General features: G+C 42.4%; 1 protein-coding gene across 3 annotated transcripts in view; it reads left to right on the plus strand.

The window, feature by feature from the left end:
- The window catches only part of LOC137151013 (cystathionine beta-synthase-like), a 54,420-nt gene extending 30,897 nt beyond the window's left edge, over positions 1-23,523 (plus strand). For 2 of the 3 annotated variants that reach the window (XM_067545184.1, XM_067545185.1), the window contains exons 7-18: positions 5,331-5,465; positions 7,128-7,197; positions 9,166-9,257; positions 10,127-10,252; positions 10,867-10,951; positions 11,192-11,297; positions 13,236-13,313; positions 14,646-14,780; positions 17,207-17,315; positions 18,223-18,252; positions 21,082-21,166; positions 23,268-23,523. In XM_067545184.1, coding sequence (XP_067401285.1) covers positions 5,331-5,465; positions 7,128-7,197; positions 9,166-9,257; positions 10,127-10,252; positions 10,867-10,951; positions 11,192-11,297; positions 13,236-13,313; positions 14,646-14,780; positions 17,207-17,315; positions 18,223-18,252; positions 21,082-21,166; positions 23,268-23,377 — 1,161 coding nt within the window. In that variant the 3' untranslated portion in view covers positions 23,378-23,523. The remainder of the gene's footprint in view (positions 1-5,330; positions 5,466-7,127; positions 7,198-9,165; positions 9,258-10,126; positions 10,253-10,866; positions 10,952-11,191; positions 11,298-13,235; positions 13,314-14,645; positions 14,781-17,206; positions 17,316-18,222; positions 18,253-21,081; positions 21,167-23,267) is intronic. The other variant, XM_067545186.1, reaches the window with a different exon arrangement.
- The last annotated feature ends 2,906 nt before the right edge of the window (positions 23,524-26,429 follow it).

Genomic DNA, 26,429 nt, shown 5'->3' on the forward strand with positions numbered 1-26,429 from the left:
CTGTTTCTTTGATTTCAGTTGTTGGGTATCCAGTGAGTGCGACATGCATCGTTAAGTTGGAAGAGAAAATTCAGAGCAGCACGTTACCTCACCTTTGAAATAAGACTATCTTGGTCCAGATATTTGCCTTACACCAATGCTAGGCTGAATGGCAAAGAAAACAACATTGAGTATTCATGGTTATGCAACAGGCACTGAGTACGTGCTTCTTAATGGGGTTTTTTATTTTTGTTTTTACAGTCTGTTTTTCACTTTTTGAACCAAGGAGCATTTTGGCCCTCCTGCCTGGAGGCAGTAGGTTAAGCGTTGGCACAGCTGTTTTAAGAATCTTCCAGTCCCAAGTCTTGGGTGTGTGAAATCCTTGCAGCTGTTGAGTCCATGCAGGCCTAGTGGTACAAAACCATCACATAATCAGAAGAGGTATCTGAAAATGTGACAACTGATGTATTTAAATAGTGCCTTTAACACAGAGATCCCTAGACAAACTGGAGGATTGGGCCAAAAGAAATCCGATGAGGTTCAACAAGAACAGCTGCGGAGTCCTGCACTTAGGACGAAAGAATCCCATGCACTGCTACAGACTGGGAACCGACTGGCAGCAGTTCTGCAGAAAAGGACCTGGGGGTTTCAGTGGGCAAGAAGCTGGATATGAATCAACTTTGTGCCCTTGTTGCTAAGAAAGGCATTGGCTAACTGTGACCATTGGTCTTCCACATCAGCATAGCTGCTTACACAGGATCTGGACAAACATTTGTGACACATATTGATGCCAAATGCAAATTTGGTCTTTTCTGTGATTTTCCACAGTCTAGTGATATGAGGCCTTGCTCTCAGATTCTAGCATTCAGGCTCACCAAACTTGTCCATTGTGATACTGTATAGTGATTCAGCATCGTCCCAGCAGGAAGGATGTGGACAAATTGGAGGGAGTCCAGCAGAGGGCAACGAAAATGATTAGGAAGCTGGAGCACATGACTTAGGAGGAGAGGTTGAAGGAACTGGTCTTATTTAGTCTGCAGAAGAGAAGAGTGAGGGATAATTTGATAGCGGCCTTCAACTACCTGAAGGAGGGTTCCAGGGCAGATGGAGCCAGGCTGTTCTCAGTGGTGGCAGATGACAGAACTAGGAGCAATGGTCTCAAATTGCAGTGGGGGAGGTCTAAGTTGGATATTAGGAAAAACTTTTTCACTAGGAGGGTGGTGAAGCACTGGAATGGGTTATCTAGGGAGGTGGTGGAATCTCCATCCTTAGAGGCTTTTAAGGCCTGACTTGACAAAGCCCTGGCTGGGATGATTTAGTTGGGGTTGCTCCTGCTTTGAGCAGGGGTTGGACTAGATGACCTCCTGAGGTCCCTTCCAACCCTAATCTTCTGTGATTCTATGAAGCGCCCAACCAACTTTACAGATACAACAATGGGGAAAACAGTTCTTAATTCAGCCACCTCAGGGGTTGGGGATTTTGTAAGTTGCTTAAAATCTGCCTATATTTTACAACAGTTGAGAAACAAGTGAAGGAAAAAATTGGTTCACCTGAAACTACAATAACTCTCAGAAGGCAAAATCAAAATGGAACTAAGCCAGCACATTGGAACTAACATCACTGCTCTTGATGAAAATGACATGAGACTTCTAATGACCACAAATGATTAGGACTTCTGTTTTAAATGTCATCTGAAAAGACAGCAACTCTAGCAGTAGTGCCCTCTGGTACTCTGCTGGCACACTGGCAAAGTTCTGACAAGAAAAGACGAGGGCTGCATACAGAATTGTCCACAAAATCCTGCAGCACCACGTCTGCTCTAGAGGCCTGTTGCTCCAACACTGACTACACCCAACCCATCTTAGCTGATGACTTATTCACATGGTATGACTGCAAGCATAAGGAGATGTTTATGTTAAAGGATCTACCACCTTGCTATATAAGACATCGTCTACACTACACAGTGAAGTTAACTATGTTAGGGCAACGTAGAGCCACCGTATATCCACACTTCTGCCAGTGGTGTGCATCCTCACCAGGAGTGCTTGCACCAACTCACGTGGGGCAGTGTGGGGCACTGACAGCCCGGGCTGTCAGCTCCATGTAGAGTCCTCAGCTAGGAGCCCAAGCTGTCAGCACCCAGCACCAGGGCTCACAGCTGTGAGTTCTGCCCAGAGCTGACAGGTGATGTAAGTAATGCGGAGCCTACACGGACACTGTTGCCCTAATTAGATCGACTGAAGTGCTACGCCTCTCGTGGAAAGACAGATATAAAGGCAAAGGTGGTGGAGTAGCATTGTATATCAACAATGAGGTATACTGTAAAGAAATTAGAAGTGATGGAATTGATAAGACAGTATGTCTGGGTAAAAATCACATTGGGGAAGAAAACTACTAGTGTTTGGGGTGTGCTACAGACCACCAGGATCTGATTTGGACATGGATAGAGACTTCTTTAATGAAGTAAATACTGCTGGGAACTGTGTGATTATGGGAGACTTTAACTTCCGAGATATAGACTGGAGGACAAGTACTAGTAGTAGTAATAGGGCCCAGATTTTCCTGGATGTGATAGCTGACAGGTTCCTGCACCAAATAGTTACTGAATCAATAAGAGGAGATGCTATTTTAGGTTTGGTATTAGTGAGTAGTGAGGACCTCATAGAAGAACTGGTTGTAGGGGGTAACCTTGGTTCAAGCGTCCATGAGTTAATTCAGTTCAAACCAAATGGAAGGATACACAACAATAGAGCTGTGACTAGGGTCTTCAACTTCAAAAGGACTAACTTAAAAAAATTAAGGGGATTAGTTGGGGAAGTGGACTGGACTGAAGGATCTAAAGGTGGAGGAGGCTTGGAATTACTTCAAGTCAAAGTTGCAGGAACTATCTGAAGCCTGCATCCCAAGGAAGGGGAAAAAATTCATAGACATGAGTTGAGTTGTAGATCAAGCTGGATCAATAAGCATTTCAGACAGGTGATTAAGAGAAAGCAGAAAGCCTACAAGGAGTGGAAGATGGGAGGGATCAACAAGGAAAGCTACCTCTTGGAGGTCAGAATATGTAGAGATAAAGTGAGAAAGGCCAAAAGCCAAGTAGAGTTGGACCTTGCAAAGCGAATTAAAACCAATAGTAAAAAGTTCTGTAACCATATAAATGGGAAGAAAACCAAGAAAAGTGGGACCGCTAGGCACTGAGGATGGGGTGGAGGGTAAGGATAATCCAGGCATAGCTGAATATCTAAATAGATACTTTTCCTCTGTTTTTAATGAGGCTGATGATGATCTTGGGGATAGTGGTAGAGAGGCTAATGGGAATGAGGATATGGAGGTAGAAATTACCACATCCAAGGTAGAAGTCAAACTTGAACAGCTTAATGGGACTAAATTGGGGGGGCTGGATAATTTTCATCCAAGAATATTAAAGGAACTAGCACCTGAAATTGCAAGCCCATTAGCAAGGATTTTTAATGAATCTGTAAACGTGGGGGCTGTACCGTATGACTGGAGAATTGCTAACATAGTTCCTATTTTTAAGAAAGGGAAAAAAGGTGGTCCGGGTAACTACAGGCCTATTAGTTTGACCTCAATAGTATGCAAGATCTTGGAAAATTTTTTGAAACAGAAAGTAGTTAAGGACATTGAGGTTAATGGTAATTGGGATTAAATACAACATGGCTTTACAAAAGGTAGATTGTTACAGACTGACTTCTTCTCCTTTTTTGAGAAGATAACAGATTTTTTAGACAAAGGGAATGCAGTGGATCTAATTTACCTAGATTTCAGTAAGACATTTGATATGGTTCCATATGGGGAATTATTAGTTTACATTGGAAAAGATGGGGATTAATATGAAAATTGAAAGGTGGATAAAGAACTGGTTAAAGGGGAGACTACAATGAGTCATACTGAAAGGTGAACTGTCAGGCTGGAGAGAGGTTACTAGTGGAGTTCCTCAGGGACCAGTCTTGGGACCAGTCTTATTTAACCTTTTTATTACTGACCTTGGCACAAAAAGTGGGAATGTGATAATAAAGTTTGCAGATGACACAAAGTTGGGAGGTACTGCCAATACAGACAAGGATCGGGATATCATACAGGAACACCTGGATGACGTAAACTGGAGTAATAGAAATAGGATGAAATTTAATAGTGTAAAGTGCAAGGTCATGCATTTAGGGACTAAGAATTTCTGCTATAAGCTGGGGAAGTGACGGAGGAGAAGGACCTGGGCATATTGGTTGATCACAGGATGACTATGTGCTGCCAATGTGATGTGGCCGTGAAAAAGCTAATGTGGTCCTTGGATGTATCAGACGAGGTATTTCCAGTAGAGATAGGAAGGTGTTAGTACCGTTATACAGGGCGCTGATGAGACCTCATCTGCAATACTGTGTGCAGTTCTGGTCCCCCATGTTTAAGAAAGATGAATTCAAAGTGGAACAGGTGCAGAGAAGGGCTACTAAGATGATCTGCTGAATGGAAAACCTGCCTCATGAGAGGAGATTCCAAGTGCTTGGCTTGTTTAGTCTAACCAAAAGAAGGTTGAGGGGAGATAAAATTGCTCTCTAAATAAGTCAGAGGGATAAATACAGGGAGGGAGAGGAATTATTTAAGTTCAGTGCCAATGTAGACACAAGAACTAATGGATATAAACTAGCCATCCAGCAGTTGAGCATTCCAAGGGGAGCAGTGGGGGCAAAAACCTAGCTGGTTTCAAAACTGAGCTTGATAAATTTATAAAGGGGATGGTAGGATGGGACAGCCTAGTTTGGCAATTGACTGATCTTTGACTACTAGGTGGTGAATATGCCAGTGGCCTGTGATGGGATGTTTGATGTGGTGGGTTCTGAGGTATCACAGAGAATTCTTTCTTGGGTGTCTGGCTGGTGAGTCTCGCCCATATGCTCAGGGTTTACCTGATTGCCATATTTGGGGTGGGAAGGAATTTTTCCCCAGGGCAGATTGGCAAAGGCTCTGGGGTTTTTTCGCTTTCCTCTGTAGCATGGGGGACAGCTCACTGGCTGGTGGATTCTCTGTACCTTAAAGTCTTTAAACCATGATTTGAGGACTTTAATAACTCAGTCATAGGTTAGAGGTTTATTACGGGGGTGGGTGGGTGAGGTTCTGTGGCCTGCATTGTGCAGGAGGTCAGACTAGAAACTAGATGATCATATTGGTCCCTTCTCACCTTAGAGTCTGAGGTGAAGTCATTAGGTGGTAGTGTACGGAAGAGTTTGCAAAAGGCACACTTTTTTGTTATATAAAGTTTATAGTTGACCTTTCTCCATCCTCTTGCATACCAGTAGGATCTCTGTACCTATGGAGATTTTTGACTTGACTGTTTGATTCAGGTGGATGTTCTGAGAGCTCTTGGTGCTGAGATTGTGAGGACTCCAACTACTGCCAGGTTTGACTCGCCTGAATCTCATGTGGGAGTAGCCTGGCGACTGAAAAATGAAATCCCCAATTCCCATATACTAGACCAGGTAAGGTCCTGAACAATAGAGATGCATGTTTGGGGGAGAAAGAAACATTGGTAACGTCCTATTCCTGCTCTCCACACATAAGTCTAACAGCCCTGGATAGGGGTATGTGGAGTTTGAACCTGGCATCTCTGGATCTCAGGTTCCTTAGCTCAGCAAAAGTAGCAGATGACAAATATCTATGTGTGGTTTAGCCACTAGAGTGGGACAAAAAGCCCAGGGTGTACTGACTTTTCAAGTTGAAGTGATTTAAATCACCAATTTTAATCATGATATAAATCAGCAAGCAGTAAATACTGATTTAAATAATTAGTTTGAATCTTGTTTTGTAGTTGCACTTGAGTTATTTTCTTAAAGAAAAATGGATACTCACTGATTGGTAGCCATTAAAATATGTTGACTTACAATTTAAATATAGTACACTAAACATGAGACTAAACTTTTTGCTTATCAGGACAATATACTGTAATTGTTTAAATAATTAACATACTTTCATTCAGATGCTTCATTTTTATGTTTTGTTTATTATGTTACAAAGTGATGAATGATGCATTTCTTATTTACTAGATTAACTCTTGTGATTTGTGTCAAGTTTTGTTTGGATGGAAATTGGAATTAAATTAAAAATTTGTAAAAATTTATTACTTTAATAGAACTTTCTTAAATGTTCTGGATAGATAAGAAAAAAAGTCAAAACATGGTTTGCATTTACAATGAAATGATTTATTAAACAAGGGGGAAGCGTCTGTAGTTAGTGAATTTAACTGATTGTTTCTGTTCACCATGTCCTTCGTTGTTTTAGAAGTAGTAGATCTCATCTTCTCACACCTAGCTTTTATTCATGAATTAGAAGAGGGAAAAAAAACTGTTCTGCTTTTTCAGCTCCCAGTCAGTTTCTTAACTTTAAATGAATTAGTTATTTAACTGAACTAGTTGAATAAACCGAAATGAAGGAAATACTTTTTGCACCTGCAGAAGAGGCTATTGCTGTCAAAAGCTGATTTAGCACTTCAAACTCTGCATCCTGGTGCTTGGCAAGTGACTTCACTAGTTCAATGGTTTGACTTTCTTTAAAACTTTGATTGCAAGCACGTCCTGCTTAATATTCTATTTAATTTAAGTGATATTGATATATTATAGTAAATTTAGGCCTTAACATAGGTTGCTGTAATTTCAAATGTTTGGGTTTTTTAAAAAAGATATAATTTAAATCAGATTTGAAATAAAAATATACATATATATATTTAAATTATCTATTTTTATCCATCTTGAAAGAACTGCCCTATGTTAGCACAGGTTACAGAAAGACCAAGATAATGTTCTCTGCTAGATTGGCGATTCTGCATATCAGAGCTGTGGGAAGTTCAAACTTCTACAGAAAATCATCCCACAAGCAGATTGCCCTTGGCTTTAAGGGATGTTGGGACCTTAGAAGTGCTTTGGCACAAAAATACTACTTGCTTAAATTGGGGCAGTTGCAGGAATCTCTTCCAGGCCAAGATAGAAAGTATTGGTAAATGGCTGGTCAATTTAGAAACTGATGAGAGCCTGTAGTGTCATTGTGGGGCTTGAACAACATGGGTCATTTTTCGACCTGCTCTTCAGGCTGTGATTTTTATGAGCTGTTTCATGGTTCCTTATGTTTTCCATTGTATTTCAATGTAGTATCGCAACGCTAGTAACCCCTTGGCACACTATGACACTACAGCGGAGGAGATCCTGCAGCAGTGTGAAGGTATGCTAATTCTTCTGCTAGCACTCTTCTGAATTAGCCTCTAGAGTGCTCTTGTTTAATCACATCCACCTGTGGCTGTCTGGGGTATAGAATTGCATCGGCTCTGAGACAGTCTATGTAAAGTTCACATAATTGAAATGAGACACTCTTCTGATTAGAAGTGTGGGATTTTTCAAAATTATTTTTTTAAACGAGCCTTTTGTTTTACCTTTCTGTGACTGTGACCAGCCAGGCAAAGGGGTGACCCCTAGGTAAAGAAGTCTGCATGACTTATTGGAGTTGAAGAGCTAGGGAGTTTGAGTGTTCATGAATAGGAAGTGGTTTTTAAAATGTCTTGGCTCTGAGCTCTTAGTCTAAACTGTGCATGTGGGTTTTTATTTATCTTCTTTTATTTATTTTTAATTTAAATGGCTATCTAGTGCAGAGTTTTAATTCCACTCCATCAGATGTTGTGTAAGGTCCACTTATCCCATACAGGACTTCCCTCAATTCATGCTGTCCTCAGGAATACACGTGGTTTAGGAACCAAGCTTATTAGTAAGGATATGATTATGTCACAATGGTCACCACTGTCATGGAACCATGAATGTTGTCATTTATATGGACCCTGTTGCTGTGCATTAACAATTCATTAGTTCTCTTTGATCTGGTCCCATTTCAAAGAGGACTAAATCAAAACAAACTGACACACTGTTAATGCGCAGCAGCGGGGTCCACAAGGTTGCCATGACCATAGCGTGAAATTATCTTTTTATTTTTACTGTGACACTGCCATGAATTATGCATAATTTTACCATGGCACAATCGTATCCATACTTACTAGTAAGTTACTTTTGAAGCCAGCAGGGGGAGCTTGCACATCAAGTTTCTTGGTCTGTCCCATAAAACCTCATGTTCAGCTTCTCAGTGGGATTTCTGGATTTAAGGTAACAGAGCTGTATGTTAAATGTTGATAGTGACAATGACCTGCACGTAAAGTGCAGCTATTTTCTGAAAAGTAACAGTAAAAATAGCATAATGAATTTTGTCTGTCAGACTTCCTCAGTTTACATGTGTAAAGGTGGTTTTACTTAACTACCATCACAGCTCACTCATTCCTATCTCAGAATGCCTCTGGACTCTCAAAGTCTGTCTTGTGTAGGCTCTGGGCCTTATTCTAATCTCACTTTCAGAGGGGTAAATCTGGGGTCATTGCATCAGTCAATGAAATTACACCTGTGTGAGATCAGACCTATTTCTTGGGATGTTTTCAATTTATGAGCTTGACTTTTTGTATAGTGTCTGGGAGTTAGCGAAGTGCTTTTAAAATAAATTATTACCAGAAACAAAAGATAATGAGAGAACAAAATAATTGTTCCCCAAGCCCTGATTGTTCTGTTAATGCGCAAAAAGAGCTAGAATAAATTACAGAGCAACTTTCCGTTCCATAGCTGCATTGTCTCTGCCATGCTATGAAGAGCAAAATGCAGCAAGAACTTATATTTGTCATGAAAATATTAACTTCAATTTATAAAAGCCTCAGTGTGTGCCCACCCCATGCTCTGGGCACCCACTGAATAAATTAACATATATAATATAATGGATTGTTTATCCCCTTTCGAAGGGCGGATTAACATCCACCACCAAACATAATAAAACAAATTCACAGATGACAAATATACACCCCTTAGCCTGTCCCCAAAGCTTCCAAATCATGGGTGATGCAGCATGCCAAAAGGCTGTCAGAAAGCTGGGCCTTGTTGGACTAGGTGAGGGGTGGGGAGGAGGAAACAGTGTCTGAAGTTAGGTCTCTGAATACATCTACTATGAGGTAAAGGGCTACTTTGCATTGTCACCTTTCTGACATTAACTGTGCTTCCATTGGAGAGAGTAATGCATCTTGTCCATTCCTGGTCTGCAGTAGGATTTTTATCTATAATGCCAATGGATGTTTTTAAGGTGGTATTTGATTTCTTGCACTTAAAATAGGAAAAATAGACATGGTGGTGGTGGGAGCTGGCACAGGAGGCACCATCACTGGCATTGCCAGAAAGCTGAAAGAGAAGTGCCCGGATTGCAAAGTAAGTGAAACTAATGCATCTTGGTAAATCGCTTGCAAAGTTCCTTGTGGAAATAAATCCCATTTCTCATCTCTGCCTGTGCACCTTAATCCTCGCCTGTGACAAGTCTGTTTGTACTGAGCTGGGTGGCAGTTTTGAGATGTTCACAAGAAGCGTATGAAGCCACCTCATTCTCTTTTTACTTGTGACCCAAATCAGGATTTGATCCTGAAAATTAATCCCCACATTCCACATGTTTGAAAAATGTTGCTCTCCCTACTGTGTATGTTCTGGACACCTGTTTGTATCCAAACGATGTTTCTGCTTTCCCATCACTGACTTTACAGGAGGTAATTCTCTTCTGAATTTCTGGCCAAATGAAACTTGCCGCGTGACATGGACATCTGGATGTGCCTCAATAGGCACATGTTGTTCCTGTCTCTGTTACCTTCTGATTCTTGGTGGTTGCTTTCCATTTCCCAGTAGAAACAGAATACCAGCTTTTAACACTAGTGCCTTGTTACACGACGCTCTGCTTGCTCCTGGTACAGAATAGTAGACATCTTACTTCTGAGTGGGATCAGGGCAAACACCCTCCATTGAGCTAAACAAAATCGCACAGAATGAGCTGTGCCTTTCCCATACAATGTCCCACAGCCTGATGAAGTAGGCTGAGTTGCTCCGGGGCAGGAGCAGCAAGAGAATTTGCAGACGGGAACTTGCCAAAGGACAGTTTGGGAGGGACGGATGTATTTCCGTGACCACAGCCTGTATCTGTATGGCCAGCGTGACAGTTTTGTGAGGTAACTGTCCTAACATAACACTTCGATTTAATGGCGGTGTGTTGAAAAAACAGCGTGATGATAGCCAAATCTGCATCTCTTCTCCAGATTGTTGGCGTTGATCCTGAAGGCTCCATTCTTGCTGAGCCTGAAGAACTGAATAAGACTGACAAGACGACATACGAGGTGGAGGGGATTGGATATGATTTTGTCCCTACCGTGCTGGACCGATCGGTAAGTCAAGCTCCTCAGTTAACCCCTCTTTGCCATCTGCTCTGAGGTGGGAGGAAAAGGAATTTGGAAATAGCCTGGCAACTACAGTGAGACACACAGAGCGTCCTTTGAGATTAAAGGGGTTAGGGAGATGCAACAAAATCTTCCCACTCTAGCCCAGCAGATAAAGCAGCCCCGGGTGAGCTTCTGAGCTAGACACATTTGTCTCCCTCTTTCATAATACTGTGTGAAAACACGCTGTGCAGATAGCTTTCCCCCCAGAACTACCCTTTAAAAAAACAAAAAAATACCACAACCCACAACGTGATCCTGCTCAGGGACATCGGGTGCCCAATAGGACTCACTTTCCTGGCAAGTCAGTTGGAAAGGGAGGAGAGTAACCATTTCTCCTTGTAACTTTTCCCACTCTCACCTTATTTAAAAGGCAGGGTACTTGCTGCTAGTGTAGGGAAAACTACTTGTACCACAGTAATGTTAATTAGGCGCACACACAAAGCAATTACGGGATGCGAACCCGTATAAGTATATAATTTGAAGCAGCTGAACAGCATCTCCTTAGAGAGGGAAAAGATCAGCTATGTTTTTTTGTCTCCTTTCCCCTGCCATTCTTTTAGGTGGTGGACAAGTGGTACAAGTGCCATGATGAGGAGTCTTTTGCTTTGGCGCGCATGTTAATCAGAGAGGAAGGATTACTGTGCGGTAAGAGCTGATACTTATCCTCTAAAGTTTCCTGTGAATTAGATGTGGAGATTGTGGCCATGTGTAAAAATCACTTTACACACTCAAAGGGAAAACCTTGTCAAAGTAGGGATTAGAGCTCCGGAGTTTTTTCTCCAGCCTTGAGCTGACACTTACCCACTTATCTCGGATCTTATCCTCCTGTTTCGCAAGTGGCTTCCATGTGTGGTGGTCTTGACTGTGTGATCTGGGTTTTGACAGGTGGCAGCTCCGGCAGTGCAATGTCCATTGCTGTGAAGGCTGCCAAGGATCTGACAGAGGGTCAGCGCTGTGTTGTTATCTTACCCGATTCTGTCAGGAACTACATGTAAGAAACTGTTCCATTCTCTTTCTGCTTTATGCCTGCTGCCTTCTCTGAGTGGGGCATTCAGACATAGTTTAACCAAGCTTTTCCACCATGTCTAGTGATTTTTTTGGGTGCCCAACTTGAGGCCTCTGACAGGAGCATGGTTTACAGAAGGTGGGAATTCAGCACTTTCTGAAAATATGGTATCTCAAATTGGATATCCAAAAGTCACTTGTCACTTCAGAAAAGTTAGAATCCTCAGTTTCTTTAATCATTTTAATTGGGATCTCTGCTGGGACTTTTCAAGGAATGAAATAATACTTAATGGTGTCCTCTACTCCATAGTTTCTCAACCTGTGGTACACGTACCCCTGGGGGCACGCGAGACATAGGCAGGGGGTATGCAGCAAAAAACCCAGTGAAGGGAGGCGGGCGGCAGCCGCCGACTTCCATGGAAGCCAGATGACAGCCTCCCACTTCCCTCGCAGTCCCAACTCCCAGCTGGGAGGCAGGCAGCAGCTGCCGGCTTCCCACCCAGTCCCACCTCCTAGCTGGGAGGTAGACAGTAGGCGCTCCAGTTGCGGGAAACTGGGTGTCAGCTGCCCTTGTCCCACCCAGTCTCAGCTCCCAAGTGGGAGCCCGGCAGCAGCCCCCTGTACCCTGCAAGTTGAGTGGCTGCCACTCGTCCCCCAGCTCTGAGCCAAGAGACAGCCTCTCACGCCCTGGCTTGAAGATGGGCAGCAGCTGCCTGCCACCTGCCCACATCCCCGGGTCCCAGCCTGCACGGAAGCCTCCTCTGCCTCAGCTTGGAGCAGGTGGCAGTCGCACACCTCCCGGCCTGGCAGCCAGGCGGCAGCAACCTGCAACTTGCCCAGGTGGTAGCTCCCCTCCCCAGCTCAAAGCCCAGTGCCCGGAAAGCCAGGCAGAGAGCCCAGCGGCTTGCCCAGTCCTGGAGCCCGGCTTTACCCGCAGACTTACTTGTCAATTTCACTGTTCTAGCTGAGCAGTGAGATTGACAACTATGACAGCCCCCGATTTTACCAGTATAAAAATCTTAAGGGGGGCCCACACAGTATGATTTGCCCCAGGCCCGCACCCCCCTAGGGATGGCAGTGGGGAGCTCTGCTATCCACTCTGGGCTGCTAGTGCCTGCTCATACCTCACAAGTTCCCACCTGTGTGAGGAGAACACCACGTGACCCCGCCATCCAGCCATAGTGATTAGCTGGCCTTGACCTTTGCTCCTATAGGGAGGAAGGGGAGGAGGAAGAAGGGGAGAAACAACAGGGGGTTTTGTGATCTGCCACAACCACACAGCACTGCAGAACTCAGAACTCTCCTGCTTTACGAGAGATACAGTTGTCCAGTGGTAAAGGGAAAAATATTGTATTTCTCAGATTGGAAAATTGAGTGTTGGGTACGTATTAAAATGTTCAGAAGTTAGGGGGTACTTGCTACTTAAAAGGTTGAGAAACACTGCTCTACTCTCTCTGCCTTGTGCTGTGAATTGAAGAGAATACTACTGTAGTAACAGCTAATGCCGGAGGGGTGGGGAGCACAGTGACACACTTTCTCGAAGTCTTGTGGCTAAATTCTCCTGATGCCACACTTAAGATACAGCTTTATGTTCTCTCTTCAATAGTGCTCATTGCCACTTTTCAGTTCTCCATTTTGCTGTCTGGGATCACAAAACTGTTAATATATTTAATACCTTCTGGCATTTCTCCATTACAAGCTGTCTCATTGCTCAATTTGCTTGCTGCTTTTTACAAATATTCTACCCACATATACCTTTGCCATAGAGACTAGCTGGCTGAATGCTACTATATGTTTGTAATACACCTTTATCTGTGCTGGCCATGCAATAGGAGATGTAACTATGCTGTATTGTGTGTATTATCCACCTAATTGTAACCTGCCACAGAGCTCATGACTTCTTTGCTTTCTTGATGGTTTCCAGGTCCAAGTTTTTGAATGACAAATGGATGACCCAGAAAGGGTTCATGAAAGAAGAAGATGACATCAATAACAAACCTTGGTAAAGCTGTCATCTTCATCTGAGCTTTGTGAGCCTTTTGCAGTGTGGTGGTCCTCTTTAAATTTCACTATAGCTTGCAGTGTTTCCTTGTCTATTTTAATTGATCCCCTGTAAAGTTGGGGATATAGTGAAGCCTATTTAAATCAGTAAACATCTTTTTAGTTATTCTCTTTGATAAAGATTTGATACTTTTGACTTGGTGACCACTACAAATCTTAAATGAATGAAAACTTTTTAAACTCCTCCCCCAGCCCATTTATTCCCAGTTAATGCCTCATTGATGTTTATGGTGTCATCTATTCTTAATTAGGTAGGTTGAGCCACATATTAGCTCTTTGGGGGCAGGGACTGTCTTTCTTGTGTTTGTGCAGCACCTTGCACTGTCAGGCCCTGGTCTATGACTGGCGCTCTTTGTCACTACAGTGACATAAATAATAATTTTTTGTCAAGTACTGTGAAATGGGCATTGTCAACTTGACATCTAGTCAGTATCAAAAGGAGTTAAAAGAAGTTTGGGGTACTTCACTGTCCCCATGTCCCTGCTAGACTTCATGATTTTATGATCCCTCTTTCCTATCTTTAAACAAATCCCTACCTGTGTCTCTCCTGTGTTACTGCTGGGAGACCCACACACAAACACCAGAGCAAAAGTTTGCTGTCTGTACTGAGAACACTGACTGGACACAGGGTGGAGCAAACTGGAAAAATACCTTCTGATGTCTTTATTTGTATTGTGGTAATGTCCAGAGACTCCAGGTAGGACTGGCACTCTCTGTATTACATGCTGTACCAACAGAGTAAGAGATAGTCCCTGCCCAAATTGCTAACCATCTAAATAACTAAAAACCAAGCTCTTTGGAGCAGGGACTCTCTCTTATGATGTATATGCGAAGTGCCTGGTACAGTAGGGCTCTGACTTTGACTGGGGCCTCTAGGCATTACAAATAATTGATGCTTAGTTTTGAGCCAAGATGCAAAACATGGTTGTACCAAACAATTGGATGAAATGGAGGCTGAGGGTAATGCTGATGGGAGCACATGGCTCCACAAACTATCTAGGTGTCTAGCTAAATGGCTTCAAGTAAATTAAAATGTTCTTTTCCTTTTTGTAAATCTAGATCTCAATAACCAAACCTGAGGTGTCTGTAATCTCTGCTGGCCAGCTGCCATGCAAGAATGGGAATGAAATAAGGTGGAAAAGGGACAGTTTTAATCATTTTCCTTCCTGAGTCCTGAGAACCCAAGTGAGGTGGGCGAGGGGGAAATCCTGAAAGGTATTTTAGGCCATGGCATTTTCAGCATAATCTGACTAGTTGCCTGTTTTGTCCACAGGTGGTGGCACCTCAAAGTTCAGGAATTAAGTCTTTCTGCTCCCCTGACAGTGCTTCCAAGTGTCACCTGTGAAAAGACCATTGAAATCCTCCGAGAGAAGGGATTTGACCAGGCACCAGTTGTTGATGAATCTGGGTATGTTCAGATATCAATATATTCCTTCCTTCCTTCTGTCCCCCTCCAAAACAAACCTATAGTTCAAGTTTCTTTGGGACTTCTGTTTACACGCAGCAAATAAGCAGTGTGCCTTCTGTCACTTAATTCTCCAGCATCTCCTGCAGATTCAGCAAGGCTTCGGAAATGTCATGTTACATACCACACAGCTTTCAGATTTAAAATGCTGTCATGTCAGGACTATCCTGCTCTTGATTTAATAGGTCTCTAGTTACTATGACCTTAGGTTTTAAATGTCTGTCTATAATGATGAAGTCCCTCCACTTTGTCTGGGGGACTGCTGTGGACTGCTGGTGAGGAATAGATCAAAGTGAAACTCTCATTTAGTAAACAAAACTGGAGGTTTTGTTCTGGGTTTTCTCCACAGATTCTTCAAAACATTTTGCTGCAGTGGAAACTGGAAAGCGGTCAATGACCTGCACCTAAAGAAATTTTTAAAATCTCAAATCTTGGGGCTACGTCTTTTTTTTTCCCTCTGCCTCCATCAGTGAGCCTGCTGAATGGTAGAAATGGTCTGTAGTGGGCTAATGGTGACCTTGGCCTTATCTCAGGGTTCTTATTGAGGCCGGCAGTGACTATTTAGAGCTGCAGATTCATTTAAATTGTACACCAGTCATGGTCAGGGTCAGGCAACTGAGTGACTGGATAGATGGAACAGAAAACCACTAGTTCACATAAATCTCCCCTTACTAGGTAGGAGCTTCTGAGTCATTGCCACAGTGTCCACCAGCCTTGTAATTTGGAAACCCCATGAATTTAGCATGTGCCAGCACATGCAACAATTCAGTTGGGAGGACCCATAACATTTAGCCCCACTTTTGTTTTTGCTCTAGGAGTTGTGCACAACCAGGTCGGAGGGAGGTCAGTAAAATGACTATTTATATCAAAATTCAGGAGAATTCCCATTTTAAATGTACTCCAGCCAGGATATTCACACCCAAACTCAAGACTTTGCCAGCAAACTGGCATGTCTGATTACCCAAGTTTTGAGTCTCCTTGCAGAGCAGTTAATTAACAGACAGCCCAAGGCAGCGAGCCTCCCAGCCTGGGTGGACAGACTCGGGTCGGGCTTGTGCTTCTGCACTAAAAATAGCTATGGAGATGCTGGAGCTTGGGCTATGAAGCCCACACCCTTTCCTAAGCTTCAGAGCTCGAGCTGCAGCATCTACACAGTATTTTTAGTGCAGAAGCGCAGGCCTGAGGCTGTCGACCTGGGCTCGGAGGCTTGCTGCTGCAGGCTGACACTCACTCTGTAGACCCTGGGGTCCCCAAACTTTTAATGGGGTCTGCGCCGACCCGGGGCTGGGAGTGGGCTCATGGCTGGGGGTGGGTCTGAGGCCTGGAGTAGGGCCAAAAGTGGAACCGGATGTGGAGCCGGGGCCGAGGGCTGCAGCTGTGGCCGGGTGCAGAACCGGGGCCCGAGGGTGGGGCTGGAGCCAAGCCTGGGGGCAGGGCCAAGGCTGCAGCCAGGAGTGGAACTATGGGTGGGAGTGAGGCCAAAGCAGAGCGGGGTGGGTGACACGCCCTCCTTGCCCCCTGTGGGGGCTGGCCCCAGCTTGCCGTGGCCCCTCGAATGTTCCTCCAAGCCCCCGCTAGGGGGGGCGCACGTGCCACAGTTCGGCAACCTCTGGTGTAGGCACACCCTTGGTGGCTCTGTCTGCAGTGACCAAGACAAGGGAGAGCGGCACCGTCTGTTCCCCCACAGTGTTTCAGTCAAAACTTGCTAACTGGAAAAGATTTAAGAACAATGGCCAGAGAGCAAAATTGTGTCCTTGGGCGTTCAGCAAGGCAGAGCGGGGCTTATACAAGGCCTGCGATTTAAAAAGCATTCGCTGATTGTGAGTGACCTGCCTGAGAGGCAAGGGAACCTGATTTCAGTTTGAGCTGCGGGTTCCCAACACATGTGAAAACCAGATTCAAGATGTCTCCAGTTGGACACTACCAGTATGTCCACACTTCAGCAAAAGGCCCCCGGTGCCGAGTTTCACAGCTCAGGTCAATTGGCTCAGGCTGCTAGGCTAAAAATAGCAGTGTAGATGTTCCCGCTCAGGCTGGAGCCCGGCCTCTGAAACCCGGCAAGGAGGATAAGGTTTCAGAGCCCAGGCTGTAGCCCCAGCCGGAATAATTGCACTGCTGTTTTTAGCCCCATAAGCCTAATTCACTTGAGCCAGACTCTGAGACTCAGGGCTGACGGTTTTTCTTTGCGGTATAGACCTACCCCCGGAATCTGAGAACACCTCTGAAAACGTTGATCTACAGTACACCACTAAGCCAGTTCAGCTGATTTTTGGGCATCCCATTGAGGAAAGCCTGCTGCAAATGCAGTTCACTTGTCTCTAGGAAACCCTGAGTGTCTGACATTGTTTGACCATGCCTCCTCTTTTCAGTGTGATTTTGGGAATGGTTACCCTTGGGAACATGCTTTCTTCGCTACTTGCTGGGAAAGTTCAGCCATCGGATCATGTCAGCAAAGTAATCTACAAGCAATTCAGACAGGTAAACATGCTCTGTGTCTACTTTACTTTTACAGTATTAGTGTAGGTAACCCAGCTTTACAGTGGCATCGGCGAAGGTAAAATTTGAATTGGGGCCGCAAAGAATCTTCTCTCAGAGAATGTGCAACCATGCAAACCTGGGGTTGGATCTCACTTCAGACTCTAAACCGCTGCTCTAAACTCAGCCAAGGATCATTGAAAGGCTCCCAGACTTGAGTTGGTTTATGGTGCTGCATCAGACCATTGATCCCTGATAAGGTTTGGTGTGGATTTTTTTCTTGTCATTGGGGTTTCTTTTAGTGTGGTTTTTTTTTCCCTTTCCCCCAAACGTGAATGTAAAACTGAGTGGTGTGAGCCACCCTGGGAAAAAATAATGGAACTTCAAACAGTTCTTTTGTGCAAGTGCTCGCTTTGCAACAAATACTGCATTGTCACAGGCTAAGGGCTGATTAATTCTGACTGCCATCACAGTGCATGAAGCACTATGGCAGGCAAGTCTACTTGGCGGTTCAGATGTGCCATATTTACCATACAGTAAATGGGAGTAATGATACTGACCTCCTTTGTAAAGCAGTTGGCAATCTACTGGTGAAAAGCACTATGAGAGCTAGGTGGTATTATTATTAATGGGGACGCTTATGACACACTTAAAATAAATAGTGGAAGAGTTGTGACATAGCTTTCTTCAGGCTTTAGATTCAGTATTACATTTACTAGTAAATAATTAAGTCCATAATGGATCTTAATTATTAATATTTAAAATTCTGGGGAGGGAACTTTATTCAACTATATCTAATTATATTTTTATGTATAATCATTTCACTGGCTGCTTGTTTTATGGCTTGGGAAAAGAAGACGCGCTGGTGCTTTGTAGATTAAAATTAAAGAAAAATATTTTTTCTCCCTAGACATCAAATCAAACATCAGGTGAAACTCTGGTTTGTAACAAAGCTATATAGTTCCTGTCATCCCTTGTTTTGATAGTCTATATCAGGGGTGTCAAACTCGCTTATGGTGACGGGCCAAATTCTCATAAACTGCACTTCACAGGGGCCATGCAATACCCTCCACCGAAAAATTCAGGCCATCATCCCCTTTTTGGCAGCACGACATCAACCCTTTTCGGCGGTGGGATTTCACAGGGCACCATGTTGCCAGACTGAGTGCATTGCCGCTTTAAGGGATTTCTCTGCGTCCGGCATCGACGCTTTAAGACATTTCACGGACTCTTAAACCAGCAATGACATAGGCAGAGAAATCTCTTTAAGTGCCAGTGCCCTCACTTTGGGTGGCAGCATGTCTCAAAAAAACTGGCCAGACGCGGGCCGGATCAAAAAGGTTCGCGGGCTGGATGTGGCTCATGGGCCATATGTTTGACACCCCTGGTCTATATGTTGCTGGTGCTGTACGGTGTATTCATTGTTGTAGCTATAGTAGCCCGTTCTTTGTGCCTCTCCTTCTATTTTGTCCTGAAGTACTCTGATTGAACATCCCTCTTGTCCCCAGCTCCATCTCCTGGTACCTGCCACTGCTAATGTGCTGGCAAAAATATAATTCTCTGTTAAATAATAGCAATTCCGATTTTTTTTTAAATTATTTGTATTAGTGTAATGCCTAGGAGCCCTAGTTGTGGACTAGGACCCCATTGTGCTAGGTGCTGTGCAGATACATACCAAAAATAGTTCCTGCCCCGAGGAGCTTGCAATCTAGGAATATCAAAGAAAAAGAATCATAGGTGCTTGCTTTTTTGCCCTTTTGTTTACCCTTTCCCCCAAACTGATTTGGAACCTCTGCTAATGACATTGGGAAAAAATGAAGAGTCCTCATTGTCCCAAAGATGATATAAAGTATTGTTTGAAGGAAAAGATCTTTGGTAAGGCACACTTCAAATAAAATGGATATGTTTGGTATGACTGGAAGGCAAGCCTTGTGAATTAAGGAAAACTACTTCAAGTATGGCAGCCAGAACAGTTTTCTTACCAGATGGTCACTCTAGATTTGAAGAAGAATAATTACTGTTACGATTTTAAATGACCAAATATGCACTTATTCTCCTAAAGCCACTAAGCATTAGTCACCAAATGACCTATTCAAAAACAGGTACTGCAGATTAACAAATAGAGGGGATGGGCCGTCCTTGTGAGAAAGGCACAAGACTGAGTCAGGGAGTCTCAGTGTTGTGACTGGGGTTAACAGCAGGTCCCAAAGTATGCTGGATGTTACGCAGATTTATCGGAAAAGACAGCTCCCTTGAAGCATCACTGTGTCTGTTTTGGTCCGTTTAACTCAAACAGTGGGGAAAGTGAGAATTGACAATCAGAGCAGTCATTTGTGATTGGCTGCCTGTTTCTAGTTTTTCTTCCATTTTGGAGTAGAAATGGGATGAGGGGGAATGTCAGGATCAGATGTTAGCAGGAACAGTAAAAATGTCATAGGGTGAGTGAAGGTGGCAGCGGAGGGACTCTGATGGAGAGAAGAGGCCAGAGCAATAACCATCTTCCCGAATGACCTTGAGCAGGTTGCTTAGCATCTCCTGAGTCTTGAGTTTCCCCATCTGTAAAATAGGTGAATAATAGTCCTTCCTCACAGTAATAGTGTCCAGCTAAATTCCTGAATGTCTGTAAAGCGTTTGGAGAACTTCACGTTGCTAGTAGCCCGAAGTATTAAATATGTGTAGGAAATAGATAATAAGAGATGTTAAACCTGAACAATTTCCTTTAATATATTTTGAAAATCAGCCTCTAGTTGGGCACCCAAGGTTTTGCATTGGCAATTTTGGGTGCTCAAGAATTTGTATGTTCTCAGGCTCATTTTTGCTTGCACAGATCTGGCTGCTAGACATCTTACCTGATTTGTGTGGTTCATGTTCAACATACACAATCTGTTTTAGCCTGAGAAGCCTATTGGAAAAAGCTTTTATTTTGCTGTAAAATCTTTTCCATAAAGAAAACTTTCCTAACTGATTGAAAGTAACAATGAATCTGTAATTATCATGGCCCGGTAGCTGTATCCTGGGGAATAATTGATGTCCTTATGTATTTCCTTGTGTCACTAATATCAGCTGGTCATTAATCCCTGAAAAATTTCCTACATTGATACAGTAGTTGCTCTGTGAACTGAGAAGGGGAGAAATAAGAATTTTTAGTGGGAGATGCATTTTCTATTTGTAGGGACACAGCATTAGAGCTGGTTGGGAACTGGAATTTCCATTTGGCAGGCAATTCCACAATTTCCAAATTGGTTTTCATTCCAAATCAAAGTGAAAACACCAGTCTTTAAAATTCCCACAAAACAAAAATTTTGAAAAAATGTAGTTTGGGGTCAATCAAAACATTTTGTTTGGATTTTGACTTTTAAGCTTATTATATTTTTAATCTAATTTTTTTATTTTTATCTTATCACTTTCATTTTGTAGTATGATGTCAGAACAAAAAGTCATTTAGAAATGAAGAAAACAATGTTTTGCTTGGATTTTTTTCTAAATGGAACTCTGTCAACTTTCAAGTGCCTCTTCCCCTTCCTTTTTTTTTTTGGTCCAGCTTTTTTCAAAAAGCGCAGCATTAAACAAATTCCATTAATTCAGTGGGATACGGATTCATTAAATAGTAGTTGCACTGTACAGCACTTTGAACATGAACAACATTATACAAATGCTAATTATGATCATTTTAATGGTCTCTAAGATGGCGGGGGGAGAAGGGGTCTGTCGAACTTTTACGTTATTGCAGAACACTTTGCTTTTAAGTTTGGTAACTTTATCTTTTTAGATTCATCTGAAAGACAGCTTGGGGAAACTTTCTCATATCCTGGAAATAGACCACTTTGCGCTAGTCATACATGAACAGATTCAGTGTGAGTATAACGTAACACCCTTTGTAAAAGGTAGTCTATAGGGTATATATAAACGGTACCAAATGACAAGGTGAGCTGTTATGTATGAGGCATTGGATGTTGTGTGGCATGGGTTGGGTAAACCAAAGGCCTCAACCACCTTACTTGTGTAGGTATTCCTGTATAATACCACTGCTAACTCTGGACTAGACTCTGCTATTCTCACTCATCTGAAGTAATACTTTATTCCATGAGTTGCCCCATAAACTTCAATGATACTACTTGTGGAGCAGGGTACTGCAGAAGAAGAGTAGGAGTGGCAGAATCTGTCCAGCATGGTATTGCTTTGCTACGTTAGTCTACTACTTTATTTGTAGCTGTTGACTAATATATAACTTTTTGTATGCCAGTCATTCCTCCTCTTACAGTGCCCATAATATAACATCCAGTACTCTTATGGCAATGAGCTCTACAGTTTAAATATACACTGACTTAAATGAAAAAAACCAAAACGGTCTTGCCTTTTAACTTCATTGGGTGTCCTTTTCTATCATGAGGTAAATAAGAGCGTTCAATTGACCCTCTTTAAAACATGCAATATTTCATATTCTTTTTTGTCTTTTCTCATATGAGGAGTTAGAAAGTCTTTCCACTTCTAAGGGTACGTCTGCACTACAATAAGAGAGCATAGCACAGCCAAGGCTGGCACATGTTAGCTGACTCAGCCTCGTGGGTCTTGGGCTGAGGGGCATGAGCTCCCAATACAATGCTGCAGCCAAAAGGACTGATGCGATCCTTGGAGGAATAAAGAGGGGAATATCGAGTAGGAGTGGGGAAGGCTATGATACTTCTATATCTGGCGCTTGTGCAACCACTGCTGGAATTCTGTGTCCAGCTGTGGTCTCAACAATTCAAGAAGAATGTTGAGAACTTGGTCAGTGTTCAGAGAATAGCCACGAGAATGACTAGAAACATGCTTTATAGTGAGACTTAAGGAGCTCAGACTGCTTAGTTTTACAAAAAGTAAGTTAAGGGGTAACTTGATCACAATCTAGAAGTATCCACATGGGAAATAGAAATTTGATGAGAGGGCTCTTTCATCTAGTAGACAAAGGTATAACAAGTTCCACTAGCTGGAAATTGAAGCTAGACAAATTCAGACTAGGGAAAAAAAGTGCAAATTTATAACAGGGAGGGTAATTAACCATTTGAACAACTTACCAAGAGTTGTGGTGGAACTCATGTCACTGGAAATTCTTAAATCAAGATTGGATGTATTCCTAGAAGATATGTTCTAGTCTAGTTCAAGCAGGAATTAATTCAAGGAAGTCCAATGTCTTTGTTATACAGGCGGTCAGACTACATGATCACAATGAATGGTCCCTTCTGGCTTTATAGTCTAAGGATCTAAGTATTGTGGCAAGACACCACTTCGCATTGAGAAAATGTTTTTCTGATATGCCTACCTTTTTTGTGGGTGCTTAACATTAATTTAAAATATATCATAGCATCAGTAATTCAAATTGTTTTTTCCATTGTGCATTACCATGCATTTTTCTACAGAAGTTTTCATCTGTTAGTGTGTTATCCATTTGTTTGATTTGTTAGGTCCCTCTGAAGTGACTCATGAGCCTCTCTAGACTTCACTAACCTAAATAGTTGTCTTCTGCAAATGTTGTCTCTTCACTGTTCTCTCATTTCCAGATCATTAAAAAAATGCTAAATAATAAGTCCTAGTATGACAGTTTGAGGCACAACACTGCTAACTTCTTCCATGTTGGAAACACAATTTATTCCAAATTTTTAATCTCTCAACTAGTTCCTAATCCATGACAGAAATTTACCTCTTTTCCGATGACTGACTGTTTAGTTTCTTTTGCAACCTTATGAGGAAATTTAGCAAAGGCTTTCATTTCAGTAATTCCTAGAGGGCTTTCAACCAGAATGGCAGCTCATTTGCATCTGAATGTACAATAGGTTGGTTTAACTCAACCTGTGGGCCTCTGGCATTTTGGAGTCATAGTTGGCTTCTAGTTTTAGAAAGCAGTGGTATAAAAATTGAGCATGTGTGTTTGGTTTGGGCCTCACAAAGATAGGAAAAAATCTTGTTTTTTTTCTTTAGATCACAGTGACGGCTCATCCAGTAAGAGACAGATGGTGTTTGGCGTTGTTACAGCCATTGACTTGCTTAACTTTGTGACTGTGCGGGAGCGAGAACGAAGGAACCCCTAATCTCAAGGAGCACTCTCTTTGCAACATCTTCAATAGCATTTTGCAATCTCTAGAAAGAATCAGGTCTCTCTTTTCCTTTAGTAAAATTGTTCTGTCTCATGTTTTGTTTTTACCATTCTAAAAATAAACACAGTTGGCCATCCTGACTGCTTTGATGTAACAGCACATCTAAATGTTGCAAAGCTTTTCAGGATTGTTGGCTCTCAACCTCCTGACATTGGCTGATCTGGCTAGAGTTTATATAAAAAACCCTAAATACATACTTACTGATTGTGTCTAAATTCTAGTTCTCAAAAACACTGTTAAAACTTAATTGAAAGTAATAAAGTGAACAGCCAAGCTATTGTGTTGGACCCTGAGGCCAGGGCAATCTAGGAAGACTGCTTATGAGGCTGTATGTTGCTCATTGACATTAGAATAAGTCAAAGACTGTGGATTTGGTGACAATATGGCATGTCTTCCCTAATAAAACGTGTGTATCTTTTCACAATGAGCTCATTAACCTGAAACGGGGTTGAGGTAAATCCTGGAGTCCAGCTATTGGGTTTACCTCCAGCAGCTGTTTTGAATCAGAACTGTCACTTGCCTAGTCTTGACTGCAATATTGTAATAAGATAGCAAACACAAGAGAGGTCTTACTGTGAAAGACACACCTTTTTATTAGCGAAGACACAGCTTCTATCATTTATTTATATACCTAGATGAATAAGCACAGGCGTAAACAACAAATCAAAATCAGATCAAGCTCTCTAAAGAGCAAATGGTTACCAGTTGTGGCATGTTTCATGCACTACAAGAAGGCAGCATCTTTCCCCTGAAAACTTTTATCTAAGACTGACCTCTTTCGACTTTGAACTGAAGTTCTTGTACCTACACCTAGGTCATATAACAGAATTCTCTCCAGTCAGGACCTGGGCCATGCCCCTGTAAGATCCTTTCAAAGCAGGCCCCTGGCTTCTCAAATGCTTCTGAACTCTAGATATCGCTGCAGGGAAGAGACACTAGCTTCTGTGATGTATAACAAAACATAAACACATCTAGGACAAAATCCTACCCTTGCTTAGACTTCCCCCAACTGTACTCCCCGCTTCTGTGTGACGTCAGAATGGTAGCATCCAGCGGTTTAAATATGGAAAGCTTAACCAGTTTTAGTAGCTGTGCCAGTATATGTGTGTGACACTGCTTTCAAAATCAGAATAAAACAGCATGCTGCCTGGGAGGAAGCAAAGATGGATAGCCATGTCTGACTTCACCGCTGTTCTCTATGGTAGTGAAGTATTTGTCAGACCATTTTTAAGACTATTTGCCTAGAAGGGCTTTAATTACAGAATTAATAGCTTGGACGCAAAACATGAGCCCTGGCATTAAACATGGTTAATGTCCTCATTGTGGTTTATACCTGCGATTGTAGATAGTTGGGGTGCATGGACAGTTAGATGGTCACCATGAGACGTATTCAGCCAGGCGTGTAATCTAAACAAATCTATCTCTTCTCTTTCCACCCGAGTAACTTGTAAATACTGTTCTTTGACCTCACAGACACATTTTCACTCCCGTTGTCAATTCAGAGGGTGGGTGGGTAGATTGCCTGCTTTGATCACTTTCATTTTCACCACTTCTCCTGATTCCCATTCTCAAAAGGGAGCTTGCCCTACTTCACAAGATACCATTGGGTGAGGTTTTGGTTGCCATAGCAGTTTTCCTGTAGGTCATGATAAATCCTGCTATTGAGAATCTGCTTTACTTGCCCTAATCAGAATTCCTTATGTTTTCAAGCAATCCGCTTTCCTTCCTTTTGTCCTGGTAAATCCCACTGATGTCCCAAGCAATAAAATGAAATACTGAATTTGGATCCGTGAAAGACAGATGGGTAACTTCACCAGTTACAAAGGGATGATTAAGAGTTTAACCAGCACTAGGATTGACATATGCTTTGTCCCATTCTTAAATGAGCCACCTTAGTGGTTGTTGCTAAAAGAGTGGGTTGATTAGGAACTGGGAGGGGTGAGCGAAGAAATGAGAATAATGCAATCTGAAAAAATACCCTCAATTTATATACAATGTAGAAATGCAAAGCAATGAACAGTTTTGGTAAATACTGGGGTGATGGGAATATATCAGATTGCACAGGAAAGCAATGATGGTTGCTATCAACTCTTAATCAGAGTAGCAACCCTGATTTTTGCCCAAAGGAATCTGGGGACATCGGGACCTTGTATATGATCAGAGGACTTTCCAGATATCTTAACCCCAGCATGCAACACTTCAGGAACATGATCACCCTCTGGCTATCCAGGAATTTTGATTAACCTGGGTTTGGTTAATAGGTGTAGCCCTGTATTGATTGCCTAAAAATCTCTCTATATATTATGAAGACCAAATAAGGCGGGATGTGTGTGTGTTTAACTCAAGTCTTAAGTCCAAAGCTTGAATAGAAATGTGTTTTACTGAAGTGTGTCTCTTAAAGCTAGATAATAGAGGATTTAGTAAGCAGATGCTGGCCACTTTACTTAAAACTACTTTGCACATGGATATTTGCTGAAATGTTACACTGCATTTGTATGGTGTTTCTTTTTAAATTTCAAACTTTTTAGTTTACTGGTGACTGTAAAACACTTGAATTTTCTTTTACGAAGGCAATTTTTCAACTAAATCTGTGTAACTCATCTTTGCAAGGTTTCCCAGTACTTCACAGTTTTCAGATAAGGATCTAGAGAGAACTTCAAAGTCTTTGACCAATATATATATTTTTTCCAGTCATACCCAATATCTGTGACTGACTTCAGAATTCCATGTATGTAGTGTAGTAGTAGCCATAGATATCAGAGACACACGGTGGGTAAGATAATACCTTTTGTTTGGACCAATGTCTGTTGGTGAGAGAGAGACGTTTTTTGAACACAGACTTCCCTGAGGCTTGAAAGCTTGTCTCTCTCTCTTTCCAGCAGATGTTGGTCCAATAAAAGATATTACCTCACCCACCTGATCTCTCCAGAATTCCATGTAACTGAATTGCTCTTTTTTGACAGACTTAATCTAATTCGCGCACATA

This window comes from Emydura macquarii, unplaced genomic scaffold (assembly GCF_026122565.2).
Source record: "Emydura macquarii macquarii isolate MOO-44397 ecotype Brisbane River unplaced genomic scaffold, CSIRO-AGI_Emac_v2 contig_1043, whole genome shotgun sequence".
Taxonomy (NCBI): Eukaryota; Metazoa; Chordata; order Testudines; family Chelidae; genus Emydura; species Emydura macquarii.